The 18,475-nt window shown below is 44.7% G+C and overlaps 1 protein-coding gene across 3 annotated transcripts in view; it reads left to right on the top strand.

Annotated features, from left to right (window-relative positions):
- The window catches only part of LOC143974486 (protein mono-ADP-ribosyltransferase PARP14-like), a 197,508-nt gene that overhangs the window by 154,227 nt on the left and 24,806 nt on the right, over window positions 1–18,475 (top strand). For all 3 annotated transcript variants that reach the window (XR_013272233.1, XM_077475944.1, XM_077475943.1), the window contains exons 12-13: window positions 780–1,418; window positions 16,243–16,376. Coding sequence is in view for 2 of the 3 variants with exons in the window: in XM_077475944.1 (XP_077332070.1) it covers window positions 780–1,418; window positions 16,243–16,376 (773 nt within the window). In the remaining variant the exon portion in view is untranslated. The remainder of the gene's footprint in view (window positions 1–779; window positions 1,419–16,242; window positions 16,377–18,475) is intronic.

Below are 18,475 nucleotides of genomic sequence, written 5' to 3'. Positions count from 1 at the left end.
GAATCCCTGTGGAGCCTGGAACAGCTTCATGATGTCTGCTGACCTGCTGTCGGCTGAATCTGAATCAGAGTGCAGAACAAAGTGCTGTGATCCATAGGACAATTATGGCCAAAAGAGCTTTGGCCATACTTTTCCTTTTAACTACCAAACAATGATACATTTTCTGAAAGCAGGGACCCTGTAGAATAAAATGTAAGATGTTCTTCTGCCGGCTATCATTGGGGTCCTTTCAGAGCGTTGGTGCACTTAACAACATTCCCAGTTAACGTGTATGTAGTATAGATACAGTATAGGAATAGTCTCTGCCAGGGCCGCTGATAAGGCAGTACAGCTGGCTCTTCTGTCCCAGGCCTGAGCTCCATCAGTCCAACAGAGGGATCTAAGCACCTGGCGAGCAGGAGGGATGGTTGTTCAGTCTTGTGACTCCTGTGGAACCCCCTGCAGCGCTGCCAGCTTTCTCCTTCCAGCCGCTCTGTAAAGGGATCAATTCTATATACTTGCCAACAGTTCCTTTATTACGCAAGCTGTCCCATGCTGGCTTTGTCCCAGGCTGTGTCCCGATTTTGGCACAGCAGGGACAGCTGCAGAGTCTCTCTGCCTTTACCATGAAATCTGTTTTCAGTGTGTTTTTTAAAATTTTATTTCTGAAATGCAGTGTTTGGTTAACATGAGGTGGGGGCAGACACATTGGCAGACCTTGCATTTATAAAAAAAAAAAAAAGAGAGGGTTCACTCAAACCACTATGTATTTATTTTATTTCCCTGTATCTTATTTCTAGATCTGCTCAGTTCTCGATTAAAACAGTTGTGGCTTCCTGGATGCGATGCTATACATGATATAACAGTTTTTCAGCATCCTGTTCCTGCACCTCCTCCAACCTTGTTGGTTATTGTGACAGATAATCTGGACAATGTTAATGAAATACAACAGCGTCTTAAAGAAGAATTCGATAAACAATACAAGGAGGAGATAATTGAACAAGCGCTTCTGAAAACATTTTCCCTGAAAGAGATTCAGGAAGTCTTCTCAGTGGTGAATGAAAAACCTGAAGTAAATATGATATTAGACAAACTGCAAAACTGCATTTTCCTAAATGGCTGTGAAAAGGATATTCTTGAAGTGGCATTGAAGGTACAAAGCAAGCTTACCACCATTATAAGTGAAAGGCTTCAAAAGGTGACTACGGAACAATCTGGGCTTCTGGTCCAGTGGGGCTATACAGATGACGAGGATTCCTACCCATTTAGTCTTGAAGCTAACCAGTTACTAGAAAATAGATACCAGACTGCAAAGACAGGAGTTGTAACAGTAACACTTGATAATGGCAAACAAGCAAAGGTTAATCTGGAGAAAATGACAGCAACACTTGAGGTGGATAGCCCAGAAGTCAAAGTTATTCGACAAGACTTAAAAAATGGTACGTTTTTTGAACCATAGGTTTATAATTATAGTACATTTATTTTATTCCTTTTAAATTTTACTTCTGATTGTAAAGGCTTTTGTCAATATGTATACTGTACATAGTGGTGTGTGACTTATAGTGATATGCTCTTTTCACCTTAACCACTTGCTTACTGGGCACTTAAACCCCCTCCTGCCCAGACAATTTTTCAGCTTTCAGCATTGATGCACTTTGAATTGGCAATTGCACGGTCATACAACACTGTACCCAAATAAAATGTTTAGCATTTTTTTCACACAAATAGAGCTTTCTTTTGCTGGTATATAATCACAGCTGTTTCATAGTTTGTTAGAAAATTTTGAAAACAGGTAGTTTTTCTCCTTCTTTGATATGCACTGATGAGGCTGCACTGGTGGGCAATGATAGGCTGCATTGGTGGGCAATGATAGGATGAACTGGTGGGCACTGATAGGCTGCACTGATGGGCACTAATAGGCACAGATAAGGCAGCACTGAAGGGACAGATAAGGCAGTACTGATGGGCACAGATAAGGTGGCACTGATGGCCACTGATAAGGGGCTATAGTGTAAACTTTGTTTTTGGCTGAGCTGCAAACAGCTCAGATTGATTGTACATAGTTTATTTGGTTCTGTTCTAAACTTGACTAGGTTGTGCATTCCCCACTGTTTCCAGTAGGTGTCACTGGTACCACGGGACAGTGTGAGAATTACAACTAGGTTGAGTTGTAATGAATATTCTTTTTCTGGAAACAGCCCAGTAGAAGGTCCCTGGCCGCTGTGCATTCTGGGAAGGGGTATTTATTGTACAGATGCCATGTGTTCTAGTCAGTTCTTACCTTGGGGCCCTTCTGGCCTGAGGCTGTATCGCTGCATCTTCTGCAGTAGGTCCAGAATCCTATCTGGGGCCTACTACTCTTGACCAGGATGAAGGCTGGTCTCTCAGAAGGGCCTAGTAACTCATTTGGAGGACACACCTATATCTAATTGCCCTTACAGTAACGCCGAGTCGGCTTAAAAGTTCTGGTACTGTCAAGCTGTTCTACAATCCAATCAAGGTAACATGCTCCTGTCTGGTAAGTTTGTGAGAGTGACTTATCCAGGCATCTACTGGCTGCTAGGTCTGTGAGAGAGGCTTATCCAGGTACTTACTGGTTGCTAGGTCTGTGTGAGAGACCTACCCAGGTCCTCTGATTCAAGGAGTCTGTAAGTGATCTGCCAAAAATGGTATCTGAAGCCTTCCCTCAACCCCTTTCCTACAATCTTTATCAAGTTCTAATTAAAGCATTGAAAAATACCTAAAGTGACTGGTGCCTATATTCTGTTCAAACTTCCCATTATAGCCATGATCCCAGCCCTGTGGTGTATGCAAGTCCACTCCCTGTATCTGGAGGTACCTTTCTGCTCCCAGTAGATCCAGGGGGGCACTACAACTATATCTGGTCTCCCACAGCACACAAAACATGGAGATGCAATAATTTTAGTACATATAAACTGCTAAATACCTTTTCTCATCAGCAGTTAGAGCAGTCTTTTGACTTCCATCAGTGTCCAGCAGAGCACTGGTTAACCACTTCCCACCCAGCCACTGCACATAAATGGCCAGGTGGGAACTTACTCCTTCTGACTGGAAGTTCCTGAACGTCCTTCAGAGGGAGCAGGGTTGGTGCAGGCGTAATCCCGATGCGTGCGTGTCCCCCAGACACTCCGCATCTCGGAAACAGCAGGAGGGCACTGTGATTTGCCCTCCTGATCCGCATTATGGCTGTGTCTAATCACAGGGGATCATGCCCCAGAGACAAGAGAGTAGTACAAGACAGATTGATCTCTGATCCCTCCTGTATTGATTTGTATTGTAAGTGCACCATGTTGTAAAGCGCTGCGCAAACTGTTGGCGCTTTATAAATCTTTTATAATAATAATAAGACCAGAGTGCAATGTGATTGGCCCTCCTGATGACATGGCGACTGTGTCCAGTCACAGTTGTCATTTAATGTAAATAGAGAGTGGTTGTAACTGCTCTCATCTCTTCCTCTCCTCACACAGAGCCTGTCAGTAAGGAGAGGAAGAGAGATCTGTGCTGCAGCTGGGAGATCAGTGAGTTTTTAGCTGTTTGTCTGCTGTTTACACACTGATCACCCAGCTAGTGTCCCCCAAAACACGGTGTCCTCAAAACAGTGAAAACACCTGTCATACAGTGAACATCTGCCTATCAACAGCTGGCACATCTGCCAGCCATCATCAGGCACATCTGCCCGCCATCATCAGGTACATCTGCCCGCTAACATCTGGCACATCTGCTGCCCGCCATCTGTCACATCTGCCCGCCAACATCAGACACATATGCCCGCCAACATCAGGCACATCTGCCCGCCAACATCAGGCACATCTAGCTACCCACCATCTGCCATGGCCGCCCGCCATCTGGCACATCTGCCGCCTGCCATCTAACACATCTGCCACCCACCATCTGGCACATCTGCCTGCCATCTGGCACATCTGCCCGCCAACATGACCAAAAGATTCTAAAATACCAAGGAGGCTCTCCAGATACTCCAGAGTATGTCGGACGAGAGTAGCGGGGAACTCTCTCCATCAGACTCGGATAGCGACTATGAGCCAGTGGAAAGCAGTGGCTCCAAGATGGAAACTGAGGAAGATAGAATTCTAACAAGGAGAATCGGGAGATATGAGCAGGCGCAGACATCCAACAGCAGCGCAGCACTCCAAGGCATCCACCAGCAGGCATCCACCAGCAGGCATCCACCAGCAGAACAGCACTCCAGGATGATATGCAGGCATCCACCAGCAGTGCAGAACTCCAGGGCATTCACCAGCAGTGCAGCACTCCGGGATAGGCAGGCATCCACCAGCAGTTCTGCAACCTTCCTAGAGGATAGGCCAGATGCTAGCAACAGAGCAACCAATCAATGAGGCAGGGCCCGTACTAGCCTCCCAGATGTTCTACTGTATCCAACATGGCTTCCCGATATGTCAGTAGAACCTGAAATTCCCCTTTTTACAGCCCAGCCAGGCCCTCAGATACAGTCAGAAAATGTAACCCCAATTTACTATTTTCACTTATTTTTTACTGATGATCTCCTAAATTACATTGTGGAGCAAGCCAGCCAACATATAGCCAACAATCCAAATTCTTCATATGCCTGTCATTTTGTTTGGAAACCCCTCACTGTGGAAGAATTAAACATTTTCCCTGGCCTAATCCTCAACATGGGGCTGACAAAAAAAAAAAATAACTCCATGCCTACTGGTCTACCCAATCTACCACATGCCAGTCTATTTGTCAATGATGCCTAGAACCCGTTACGAGATGGATTATGAGATTTTTACATTTCAATAACATTGCCCAATACCCACCTCAAAATCACCCCAGTTATGATGTTTTTAAAATTTGGCCCCTAATCAATTTTTTTTGCGCCAGCTTTAAGCAGATGTTTACCCCTGATATAAATATTTGTGTAGATGAATCCCTAGTACACTTCACCTTCACACTAGTACACTTCACACTTCAGATGTGGGGTAAAATTTTATAAGGCGTGTGACAGGGCCAAGGGTTACATATGACTTTATCATTTATGAGGGAAAAGACAGACAGCTAAACCCCCCTGGATGCCCTACCTACATGGGAACAAGTGGCAAAATTGTCTGGCAGCTGATTGAACCATTTCTTGGGAAAGGTTACCACCTATATGTAGACAATTTCTACATTAGTCTCCCACTTTTCCGCCATTTGTACCAAAAGAGGTCTGTGGCCTGTGGGACAGCACGGACCAACCGCAATGGCTTCCTACAGAGATTGGTCGCCAAGAAATTGAAACAGGGGGAAATGGCCAGTATGCGGACTGAAGAGGTACTAGCGCTGAATTGGAGAGATAAAAAAAAGAGATGTCTACTTCCTTTCCACAATGCATGATAACACCTTGGTGGAACTGCAGAGAAGAAGAGGCCCCATCCAGAAGCCAAAATGTGTGCATGAGTATAACCTATACATGGGGGTGGATATGATTTTTTTTGTAAAATGAAGCCTGCAATTATCTTATCTTTGATCTTTTCTGGCCAGTCACAGTGTGTCAGAAACCATGGATCAGACCGAGACAAAAGTACAGTAAAATCACACTTGTTTATTAATACTGTATAGGTAAATAGAGTAAGCGTAGTCAAAGCATAGCCAGAGTCCAGTAACTGGATTGGGTAGTCAGTCAAGCCAGAGTTCAGTAGCCAGATCGGATAATCCGCCAAGCCAGAGTTCAGTAGCCAGATCAGATAATCCGCCTAGCCAGAGTTCAGTAACCAGATTGGGTAATCAGCCAAGCCAGAAGTCAGGGATCCAAGCAGAGGAACAGCAAGCAGGATAAGCGGCCAGAAGGGATGTCAGCAAAGCCAGTCTTTAAACAGGAACGCAGAAGATGGTTTCTTGTGATGTGACCAAGGCAAAGGCAGGAATGAAGTGAGCTGGAGATCTTTAAGTAGGCGAGAAGATCCACAACAGCTGGTCAACTGTGGAGAGAGATGAGAGCTGGCAATTAGCTGACAACTGAGCGGCCAGCTCAGAGAAGCAAGGGCTGAGGCAGCCCTGACAGTACCCCCATCCTCAACAACCCCTCCCCCTCGGAGGACCACCAGGCTTGAGGGGAAAACATTTATGGAAATCACGGAAAAGTGCAGGAGAATGTACGTGCGAGGATGAGACCCAGGAGCGTTCCTCCGGACCGTAACCTCTCCAATGCACCAGGTACTGTATGTGCCCACAGAACCTAAGGGAGTCAACAGTGGATTTTACCTCATACTCCTCATGGCTCTCAACCTGTATTGGATGAGGACGTGGCACCGAGGTGGTAAAGCGGTTGCAGACCAACAGTTTCAATAAGGAGACATGAAACACATTTGAGATGCGGATACTAGGAGGAAGGTCCAACGCGTAAGCCACTCGGTTAATCCTGCGAAGGATACGGAAAGACCCAATAAATCGAGGCGTGAACTGAGACAATAAACTGAGACAATCGGGAAGTAGAATTCAAGGCACTGTTGTGAGCAAACTCAGCCCATGGTAATAGGTCTGACCAGTTGTTGTGATGGTCAGAAATATAGCAATGCAGGAATTGCTCCAAGGACTGATTGGCTCATTCTGCAGCCCCATTAGACTGCGGGTGATACGCAGAGAAGAAAGCAAGCTGAATTCCCAACTGTGCACAAAAGGCTCGCCAGAACCGGGAGACAAACTGACTACCCCTGTCCGAGATAATCACCTTGAGTAGCCCGTGTAAGCGAAAGTTCTCCCGAACAAAAAAATGGAAGCCAGTTCCTTAGAAGTGGGCAGCTTCTTAAGTGGAATACAATGACGCATCATTGAGAACCTGTCAACCACCATAAGGATAACAGTGTTGCCTTTGGAGATGGGTAACTCCACAATGAAATCCATAAACAGGTGGGTCCAGGGCCTCTCTCCATTGGCTATGGGTTGTAGGAGGCCCACTGGAAGGTGTCGTGGAGTCTTACTCCAAGCACACATGGAACAGGCAGCTACGAAGGCAGTTACATCAGCCCTTAGACTAGGCCACCAGAATTGTGGGAAATGGCCCAAATGAGTTGATTCTTTCCAGGATGGCCAGCTGCCTTGGGAGAATGGTAAGTCTGGAGCATGCCGTACAGCAGGGGTCATCAACCCCCGGGCCGCGGCCCACTACCGGGCCGTGGCTCTTCTGCAGCCGGGCCGTGGGTGCGGACGGGTGGCATGAGAGAGCCCGGCGGCCAGCTGTAGAATGTGAAGTTCCTCGGAGTGGATGAACAATGTCGGGGATGGTGAGAGTGAAGCGCGCATTCCATTGCTCAGTGTGGTCACGTACTCTCCCTTCACCTCCTGTACACAGCAGTTAGTGTTGTCTGTTGCTGAGCGCTGTGTTTGTTATGCACAGTGGACCCTCCCTTTGTCTCTCACACGGACACTCCCCGTACGATGTGAATGAACGTGCCCCCTCCTCACTGGCCTCACTACGTCTTTCTGTCATAGGGGAAGGTGAGGCACACCATCACCTCCAGGACAGCCCACAGTAGCAGGGAAGCCACTGGTGTCCCTTGGTAACGGGGCTGAGGGTGGCTAGAGCTGAGAGGAGACCAGTGCACACTTCTTCCTGGAGAGCAGGGAGCCACCCCCTCCCCTCTGATCCCTCCATATACTTACCTGCTGCTAATCCTCAGCCCTCATCACTGAACACTCACCAACATGACTGAGCTCTGGAGGAGAGGTGCGCGGGGGGGGGGGGGGGGGGGCGAGTATGACAACACTACCAGTGATAGGGTCAGTGTGAGTGGGGACTGACTGGGAGTGGGTCACCTGTGTGCATGGAGTGTGCAGGGCCTAGTGGGGGCACTAATTTCATATGTGAGGGGGCTACCTTCATCTGTGGGGGGGCTACCTTCATCTGTGAGGGGGCTACCTTCATCTGTGGGGGGGCTACCTTCATCTGTGGGGGGGCTACCTTCATCTATTGGGGAGGCTACCTTCATCTATTGGGGGGCTACCTTCATCTGTGGGGGGGCTACCTTCATCTGTGGGGGGGGCTACCTTTATCTATTGGGGGGGCTACCTTCATCTTTGGGGGGGCTACCTTCATCTATTGGGGGAGCTAACTTCTTCTGTGGGGGCCCTGCCTTCATCTGTGGCGGCTTTACTACATCTGGATGGACTGGTGTCTTTATTCAACATTACTATGTAACTATGGTGGCAGGCGACATGGCAAGTGACACGCTCAGGGCTCCCACTGATTCTGCATTATGGTGAGTTGAAAAATTTCATTTAATACTACAATGTAATAACAGTAATAAAGAAATAATGCGCTGACAAATTGCCCGCGAAAAATTGCTTACCCCTCGCGTGCCATCCCTAACCTCCGCCACCCCGGGCCTTGCCACAATTTTCTTCCATGCAACCGGTCCCCGGTGCCAAAAAGGTTGGGGACCACTGCCGTACAGAGACTCTCTGGGACAAAGCAGCGGTCACAAGGTTTCTCGGGAGGAGCATGGACCTGAGCAGCAAGAATTTTGTCACCGAAAGGAGAAGTAAAACTCGTGCAAACTGTAGCCAGAATACGATCAGGAGAAATCACAGGAACCAGAACTGACTCCAACTTGGAAGTGGAGGAAAATTGACGTGACAAGGCATCAGCCCTTACATTCTTAGTACCGGGTAAGAATGAGACAATGTATTTAAAACTCATCAAGAAAAGAGCCCATCGCGCCCTTCTGGGAGAGAGGCGCTTAGCCTCAGACAAAAATTTGAGATTCTTATGGTCAGTAAGAATAAGAACTGGCACAGTGGTACCTTCAAGGAGATGTCTCCATTCTTTCAGGGCTAAAATGATCGCCAACAGCTCTCTGTCACCAATCTCGTAATCTCGAGATGCATAGCGCTCTCAGAGTTATGACGTTGAAACAGAAGGGTGCCAACTACAGTCTCAAAAGAATCAACTTCTAGGATAAAAGGCAACATAGGATCAGGATTTGCCAACACAGGAGCAGAAAACAAGGCAGCCTTGAGACTCTCAAAGGCCTTAATGGACTCCGTAGACCAGCTTTCTGGTCATATCAGTCAAGGGCTTGACCAGAGACGAGAAGATACGGATAAACTTCCGATGATAGTTGGCAAAGCCCAGGAAACGCTTTAGAGGACCCATGCGTCAGGGCCACTGTAGGACTGCCGAAAGGTTCTGTGGGTCCATCGCAAAACCAGCAATGGAAATAACATAGCCCAGCCATTTAACCTGTTCACGATGGAACTCGCACTTCTCCGGTTTACAATAAGATTGTTTTCTATTATGCAGCGTACACACGACCGGTTTTCCGTCAGAATAAACTCTGACAGTTTTTCCACCTGAGTTCTGCTGAAATGGACTTGTCTACACACGATCACACCTAAGTCCAATCGTTTAGAATGCGGCGACGTACAACATGTACAACGGGACTAGGAAAAGGAAGTTCAATGGGCAGTAGCCAATAGCTGCCCTTGCGTCGTTTTTGGTCCATATGGACAGCATACAAACGAACAGTTTTCCCGAATAAGAAATTTATTCCGTCGGAAAGATTTAAAACATGTTCTATTTCTAGGTCCGTCAGAATTTTCGAAAAAAAGTCAGCTGAAGCCCACACACGATTGGAATATCTGATGAAATTATTCCGTCAGACTTTTTCTTTCCCGGAAAGTCCGACCGTGTGTACACAGCATTCGTTTCTGAAGCACACGACAGACATCTGTGTGGTGGCTCTCCAGGGACTTGGAAAATATGAGGATATCATTGAGATAAGTGTATACAAAATGAAGTAGCACTAATTAAAAGCCAACAAAGCAAAACATTGAATAAATTAAGATATGTCTAAACCAAGTCTCAACAGGGATTAAGCATATCCATAAATAGTGATAAATGGTATTCAAGAAAGTTCTGATAACTTCACACAAAGTGATCCAAATAAACCTAAAATTAAAGTGCAATAATCGTAATAATACAAAAAACGTAATAATAGAAGTCTTGATAATAATATTCCAAAAATTCAAATAAAGTGCAGTACTAGTAAAGTGCAGTCCAAAAATTAGTGTGAATAGTCCAATATATCAATACAAGGATGGTAAGTTAATACTCTAATATTAAGTTGCACCATTCATAAAGTGCAATGCCTTGTACAAATAATAAAGTGCAATCTAAAAGAGACCTAATAATCCAAGTTGATTAGAACCAATGTTCTGTCTCTTATTTTTCCTGGATAAGTATTTTCCTATATGGACAATTAGGGATGAGGGGGAAAAGGGCAGGTGTGGGAGTCCACTTTTAAAGTATAAGGAAATCACATATACACTTGGCAGAATCCTCCCCCAGTGGTACCAGCCTCTTACCTTAAAGGTTGACCCAAAACGGGTCTAGTGGTGCATCGATAGCCGTTCAGGTGGTAACTTAAATTCTTTTCAAATGTCCAGGGGGTCACTGCAGTAGCTCCTGGTCTCCGCAGTCTCTTGTCCTAATGGAAATAGCTCCAAAATCCATGATGTCAAAGGCAAAAGAAAAAAAGGAAGGTCGTCCATGGTGTAGTAATGTCAAAAGCTTTTTGCGCATTCATTTAAAAAAAATCTTGCATATTAAAATTGGCTTACAAAATAAAAATGGCAGCACAGGCCACACATGCCCACATTATAGCAGAAATATGGCTACAGCGCGGGCTTAGTTTGCCGGGGGGGGGGGGGGGTGTTCATAGACATCCCCCCATGATTGCTCTGCATGCGCACCCCCTGCAGCTTGCGGGCGGCATGCTCTGCGATCGCAGAGTCCCCCGGACTCAGCTGACCATAAATCGAAGTAAAGGGCCAGTCACATTGGCCCTTTATCGTGTGATCAGCTCTCAGCCAGTAATAGCTGATCACAGGATGTAAACACAAGTCGGTTATCAGCTTTTCTTTCCTCATGCTGGCAGTGTGAGGAGAAAAGAAGAAAGCTGATAATTGGCTTATGTTAAAGGGACATCGGCACTGATTATCAGTGTCCTGATTATCAGTGAAGTCCCACCATTGCCCACCAGTGCTGCCAATCAGTGCCTCCTCATCAGTTGTCAGTGCTCTTCAGTGCCACCTATCATTGCTGCCTCATTAGTGCCTCCTCATCAGTGCCCATCAGTGCAGCCTCATCAGTGCCCATCAGTGAAGGAAAATTATTACCTGTTTTCAAAATGTTAACAAACTATAAAATTTATAATTTTTTTTAACATTTTCAGTCTTTTTTTCATTTGTTTAGCAATAAACAAAAAACCCCATGGTGAATAAATACAACCACTATTTGTGTGAAAAAAAAGGATAAAAGTTCTATATGGATACAGTGTTGCATGACTGCACAATTGTAATTTAAAGTGTAACAGTGCTGAAAGCTGAAAATTTGCCTGGGCAGGAAGGGGGTAAAAGTGCGCAGAAGGTAAGTGGTTAACCCATGCCTCTCCTCCCAGGTCATCCTTGGTGCCTCAAAACTTCCAAGCACATTGCATTCACCCCTGAGCGTAACTGTAAAAAGGTGTGCCTCAGAAAGGGTGATCTTTCATAGGGTAGGGTGCCATCATCCACAAGTGATCAATAATGGAAAGGGAAGCCTAGGGCTACCCTAAATCATGCCTGTGGCCAAAAATATAAAAATGGACTATCTTGGTACCCAAGGATTTGATAGTAGTTCAGATAAAATTTTATATTTTATTAATAGAATTATTTTTTTGAAAAAAAGTAGCATACAAGCTCAAAATTTCTAAAAACAATGGTTACAGCCATGCATCATTGGTTTCACAGGATCAATAGTCCCCGATAGATACTGTGAATACCAAATGTAGTAGACCTTGACATGGTCCTCTACATGTTTTGCGGTCTGTACGCTTCCTCAGGAGGAGTCCACCATCAATGTCATCTACAAAATAGTAAATCATTTTAATAATAATAATCTTATATTCAATCGGCTGTAACAATTACACAATAACAAAAGTGAGGAATAAAAAACAACAAACAAAATTGGTAGGTAGCAGATAGATTAGGGTTTTTTTTAGAAGCATACATTGCTAACCCAGAAAACCCAGTGGGTGGTGAATGCAGCATGGCAAAGGCACCCGAAGGTAATCCCCTCCACAGCGGACACTAAAAGCACTCTTAAAACTGTACACAATAAGTAGATATTCCATAACAGTAGAGAACCTAGGAATATTAAGAAAAGAAAGGAAGACAGGGGGAGGGAGAAGGGAGAACAAAAAAAGAAGGAAAAGGGGAAAAAAGAAAGGGGAAATGGGAAAGGGGAAGAAAAAAGAAAGGGAAAGAAAAAGGAAAAGAAAAGATGAAGAAAGTAATGGTAAAGGAGGGAAGGAGTATTAAATGTAAAGATAGATATCTATAGTTGTCTGTGTTGCAGAAACCAAACTAATGTGCTTGAACATCCTGTAAAGAAACCCGGGGTTTAAAAACAGAGGCCAGGTTCACGGTCACCTCGCAGATATCAATCTTTTGCTTGTAGTTGGGGGTTGTGCTGTGAATATTTCCAGAATAAGGGTATCTTAGCAGAAATGAGACCCCTGAAAAAACATATATGTGCATAAAAGATACATACAAACATCAATAGAGCCCATGGGCATGTGACTTCAAACAAATCCCACCAAAGCAAGGGTGACAAACCGTGAACTGCTTCAAAAGCTATGTACCCCCAAGAAGGGGCCGCCACCCTTGCAGTCATTCAATGCGCCTTTATGAGCCCCAACATCCACGCCCACACGCCGGATGATGCCAGTGTGGGAAGTTGCCGGATCCGTCTCTCCACACTACTCACGTGTGTGCGTGTGACCATACACGGACCAAACGCTCCAATCATGCCAAAATGTGCACTGAAAAAACATGCAACCCTCCATGACCAAAAATGTTCTAGAGCCCCTTATGGGCTTTTTTCACACGTGGGGTAGCCCATTCAAGGGAATGGGCTGCCTTATGTGCAACCAGCATTTACGCATGAAAAAAGCGCAAAAAATGTGAGATTGGGGAACACCTTTTTCTGTTATGCTCGCGTGTGAATGAAATGTGCTTTGCATGGGAGTTTTTAGGCAGCAAAAATGACCTGAGAGGAGAAGAGAGGGTTTAAAAAAAATCAAAAAAAAAAATCGTATCTTACTAATAGAAATAGCTTCTTATCTAATGTTGATGCGACTCCTATGAGTTAACATAGAAGTCTATGGGGCTGAAATCACAGGACACCATTGAAAACAATGTGATTTCCTTTGTCATGCGATTCTTTGTGACTTCTTAGGCCGCGTACACACGCGCGGACTGTTGGCCCAACTTTGTCCGTCCAACAGTTTGAGCGAACAGTCCGCTCAAACTTAGCATGGACGGACATGGCCACACACGACGAACGAACAGTTTGCTGAAACCGTGCGCGATGACGTGAACGGCACGTACGACGGGACGCAAAATACGACGTCCTATACACTGCATTATAACTTTCGGCTTGAAAATCCTTTCTGAGCATGCGCGGAACTTAGTTTGACGAACAAGCCTACACACGGGCGGACTGTTCGTTGAAACAAGGTTTCAGCGGACAGTTTTTCGGAATTTCCGTAAAACCTTGTCCGTCCAACTGTCCGCTGAAACTGTCCGCTGAAAGCCCACACACGAGCGGACTGTCCGGCCAAACACTGTTCAGCGGACAAGGTTGGGCCAACAGTCCGCGCGTGTGTACGCGGCCTTACAGTTCCATTGAAAAAAAAATGCAGCATGTTCTTCTTTTGTTGACTGGACTAGATCACACTGCAATGGTCAGAACTATACCATCTGAATCTATGTAACCCATTGTCCATGCATTTTTAATGCAGAAAAATAAACACACTGGATTGCATGTGGTGTGAACTGCCCTCAATGATAAGAAGGAGAACTCTGGAGCTTGCACCTTTCAAAAAGAAATAAACAAGGCATCTCCCCTGTTTATGTCTTGTCACATTCATTTTAAGCAGTTTAAGGCTTAATGTACATGGGATGTTTTAAAACCTCTCCTGAATGATTTAACTTGACAGTTTAACCACTTCGCATCCAGGCCAATTCTGACATTTCTCTCCTACATGTAAAGTTCCTAATTTTTTTGCTAGAAAATTACATAGAACCCCAAAACATTATATATGTTTTTTTAGCAAAGACCCTAGAGAATACAATGGCGCTCGTTGCAACTTTTTATCTCACACGGTATTTGTGCAGCAATTTTTCTAACACGTTTTTTTCAGAAAAAAAACTGTTTCATGCTTAAAAAAAAAAAACAGTGAAATTAGCCCAATTTTTTTGCATAATGGGAAAGAGGAGGATACACTGAGTAAATATATACCCAACATGTCACGCTTCAAAATTGCACGCGCTCGTGGAATGGCGCCAAACTTTGGAATTTAAAAATCCCCATAGGCGACGTTTAAAATGTTTTTACTGGTTACATATTTTGGGTTACAGAGGAGGTCTAGGACTAGAATTATTGCTCTCGCTCTAACGTTCGCGGCGATACCTCACATGTGTGGTTTGAACACCGTTTTCATATGTGGGAAGGACTTATGTATGCGTTCGCTTCTGTGTGCGAGCTCACGGGGACAGGGGCACTTTAAATTTTTTTTTTTATTATTGTTAATTTTATTTTTATTTTTTTAGTTTTACACTTAAAAAAAATAAAAATTGATGACTTTTATTCCTATTACAAGGAATGAAAACATCCCTTGTAATAGGAATATGGCACGATCGGACCTATTTACAGTGAGATATGGGGTCAATAAGACCCCATATCTCACCTCTAGGCTGGGAAGAATAAAGAAAAAAACAAAAAAAAAATGATCCTGGCTTCCTAGCCAGATCGGCGCCGTTAATTTGAATACCGAGGCCGGGCGTGACATTATAACATCGCGCCCGGCCTCCGAGCGATCATAGAGACTCCGGGGACAATCTAGTCCACCGGAAATCTCTATGATTACTTGCTGGGGCTGGCGGATCCTGTGACTGACTCACCGATGGAAACGGTGAGTTGGTAGAAGCACCGGAGGGCGGCGGGAGGGGGGGGGCGTCCCCTCCCGCCGCCCGTAAGAACGATCAAGCAGCGGAACAGCCACTATGATCATTCTTATGGTGCAGGGAATCGCCGGCTGAAAACGGCAATATCTGAATGATGTCTGTGGCCTCAGGCATCATTTAGATATAACCACTGAAAGCCCATGACGTCAATAGAGGTAGTGTGGGCGCCAAGTGGTTAAAAATGTCAGTTTTTGCTGCGTTTACATGCCACGTTTAGCTGCGTTTACATTTAAAAGCTTTTTTTTGCACAGTCAAAAATGAAAAAAGCCTGTAAACAAAACGCGGCTAAATGCAAGTTATGCCGTTCACGCGCGTTTACAAGCTGTTACAGGCATTTGGTGTTTCAAATGCCTCGGAACATCCGTTCTGAATGCATTTTATTGATTTTCGAAAAATGCTTCTAAACTCAACTGCCTAGAAACCACTATAAATGACCCTGTGTACAAGTACTGATAAGATAACAGAGGAGAGTTCAGGGGCAACTGAAAAAAATGCCCATCTGCTCATAAACGTCCGTGTAACAGCAGCAGTGTACATGAGGCTAAAGGATACACCTTTGTAAAATGGTTCACACCTTTGTAAAATGTTACACCCATACTTAGGGTGTAACATGTTACAATAATACACCTGCCCGTATGCCCCTGATCTTCTCCCCTCACCCGTTGTCACAATTCAAAAACAGTGTGGCTGCAGGGGCTCTGTCTAGTGGCTGCTATAGCTGCCATTTCCTAAATCTGCATCTGCATGATATTTAGGTCCAGAATTTTCTCTTTTACTCCATGTACAGGAGGTAGGTCTTTCTTTGGGTTTCACTTTCATTGCCTGCATTGAGTGGACACTTCCTATGTTAGGGTCCTCTGAGAAGAGAGTATGAAGGTGATATATTAGCACAAGGGAACCGTGAGGGGCTAGTAGGCACATCTGCAGCGCTGAATTTTTTGTCCCCCACACACAAATTAAGGCGTTACGTTTTACCTAGAAATGGTCTTTAAGCAGGCCTGTGAAGAGAAGTAACCACAACTAATATTTTAGTAAAAAACAATTACACTCATTGGGGGCAAAAGTGGTGGGAATATCAGTTTACTGTACTCAATGCAGTTACCTAGCAAATTAAATAATAAAACAAGCAAATACAATAAAAAAAAAATGAAGGCTCGAACGGTAGCATTCATTTCTTACACATGAAACATATTAATAGATCTTTCTTGCTTTCAGAAACCAATCTGCCTGAGCATTGGGATGACATGAGTGGACTGTTGCTTAAGGCAGTGCAATTGGCTCAAAACTCTGAGGAATATAACAAGGTTAAAGACCTTTACAGCAGAACTGTCCAAACACCTATTGTGAAGGTAACAATGTTAACCACTCATATTTATTCAACATTGCAAATTTACTGAATCCATTCATTTATTTTAGTGAATTACTGGTGAAATTCGATATGGAAAAAAAAAGGAAGGGGTAACTAAACTTTTCAGTTAGTAGGTAGGTTAAAGTGGAGTACCATCCAAAAGTAGAACTTACGCTTATCTGCTCCCCCCCCTTCCGGAAACTTTCAGGGGGGAGGAGGGAACAGGTACCGGTACTTTTTTTTTGACAGGGAGACTGCGCAGCGGCGACGTCTCTTGGAAGTTTCACCCTCTCCTTCTCCCCCCCCCCCCCCGCTGCTGGGACAGATAGAATGTGCAATGCAATTTGCGCATGCACAGTAGGGAACCGCCTGTGAAGCTGAAAGGCTTCACTGTCGGTTTCCCTTACCACGAATGGTGGCAGCAGCAGCACCTGAGAGCCGATCTAAAAATCAACTGGGGTGCCAACATTGTGAGATCCCTGGACAGGTAAGTTTCCTAATATTAAGGCTGGGTTCACACTGTGGCAAATTGGATGTGGGTCTCCCCGAATCCAATTCGCATAACAGGAGATTGTGACTGGCTCTCTATGGAGCTGGATCACACATCTCCACAGCAGCTCCAGTGCGAATTGCACAGGAGTCCTGTGCGTCTTTTTGTCAATTTCAAATCCAAATTCAGCCAAAAATTCAGGCTGAAATCGGACCTGAAATGGTGAATGGGGACGAACCAGACCCCTGCTGTGAGCTGGAGTATTCTGCAGGGTGAACCCAGCCTTAACGTCTTTTTTATGGGGGGGGGGGCTTTAACGATTAAGGTTCAAAAAGGGACAAAAGTAAGGGTGCCATAAGTGTTTAGGGTTAGGCCAGCCATAGTCGTTTAGAATCTCAGTCAATTCAGCAGGAACCGGCCACGATTCAAACCGTGGGAGGGTAGGCTAAATGTACCAATGTGACCAATCGATCACTTTGGGTACAACCAGCCTGCGGGATTCACTTGCGATTATCGCTAGTGGCTGCTATAGCTGCTAGCAATAATCATTGCCTTCTTCCGATAGGGACAACTCCCCCCCCCCCCCCCCCCCGCCGGGAGCAGACAATGGTTCGCCTGGAGTGATTCCCATGTCAGTACTATCTGTGTTGATTGGAGAATCGTGAAAATTCGCACCATCTATAGCCTGCCTTAGGAAATAATTGAAGGAATAAGGATGTTTACAGTGACCTTTAAATGTTGTTTGTTCTGAACAGAAAGGCCTGCATTTAAAGAGGTGAGATGTGTGATTCTATCAATGTTGTTTTGTTAATGCATGTGAACAGCAGATCTAACTATCCAGACTACTCAGATTATTCAAAGCAGTAAACAACTATAAAATGCATAAAATGCGTTAAACAAGGGACAAACCACTTTGCATTCTCTTTAGCCGCATGGATCTTTTTTTTTTTTTATCAAACAAAAAATATTTTTAAACTTAATTTTACCTAAATCAGTTTGTATTAAATAGTTTCAGTTGGCTCAGTATCTTCTCTTTATACATTATTGGCTGGAGAGTTAATTTTTACAGGTTTGTGCAATGTAACCTGATGAACCTTTTTACATGATTCGTTTTCTTTACTTTCAGTGGCAAGCAGAATATTATTTCATGTTAACCAATAATACATTTTCAAGGGTTAACATAGTTAATGGTGTATTTTCAAAAGTAACAATAAATTGGTCTCTTTCAATGGCTTACTAAAAGAAATGTGTGCCCTGGTTGCCTTCACTAAGTAGGGTGCGCGACTGTGTCCCTATTAGACTGAGGACCCTTAGGGTTTGGCACACGTGATAGACTAGCTTTGTGATCTGACCTAGCTCTTTTCCACGGCTTCCCTACTCTCGTTGTGCACACTTGGACAGTCCAGGAATGAAGTGGGGACAAGTGGTGGGGAGTGATGGGTGGCCTCTTTTGTTATTTTCCACAATGTTTTATTTGTCTCTACCCTTTCCTTCTTACTCCTCTTCCAGCTGTTATCTTACCCTGATTCAGTTCTCTTATTGCTTTCTTCAGTGTAGGGTCTAATAAAGACTTTTGTGCAACGCGCCTTATTGTTCCTGTTCTTCACCCC

Source organism: Lithobates pipiens, unplaced genomic scaffold (genome assembly GCF_037356315.1).
Source record: "Lithobates pipiens isolate NorthernLeopardFrog02 unplaced genomic scaffold, aLitPip1_a1.2 Scaffold_13, whole genome shotgun sequence".
Taxonomy (NCBI): Eukaryota; Metazoa; Chordata; class Amphibia; order Anura; family Ranidae; genus Lithobates; species Lithobates pipiens.
This window is presented reverse-complemented; position numbering and strand designations above follow the sequence as displayed.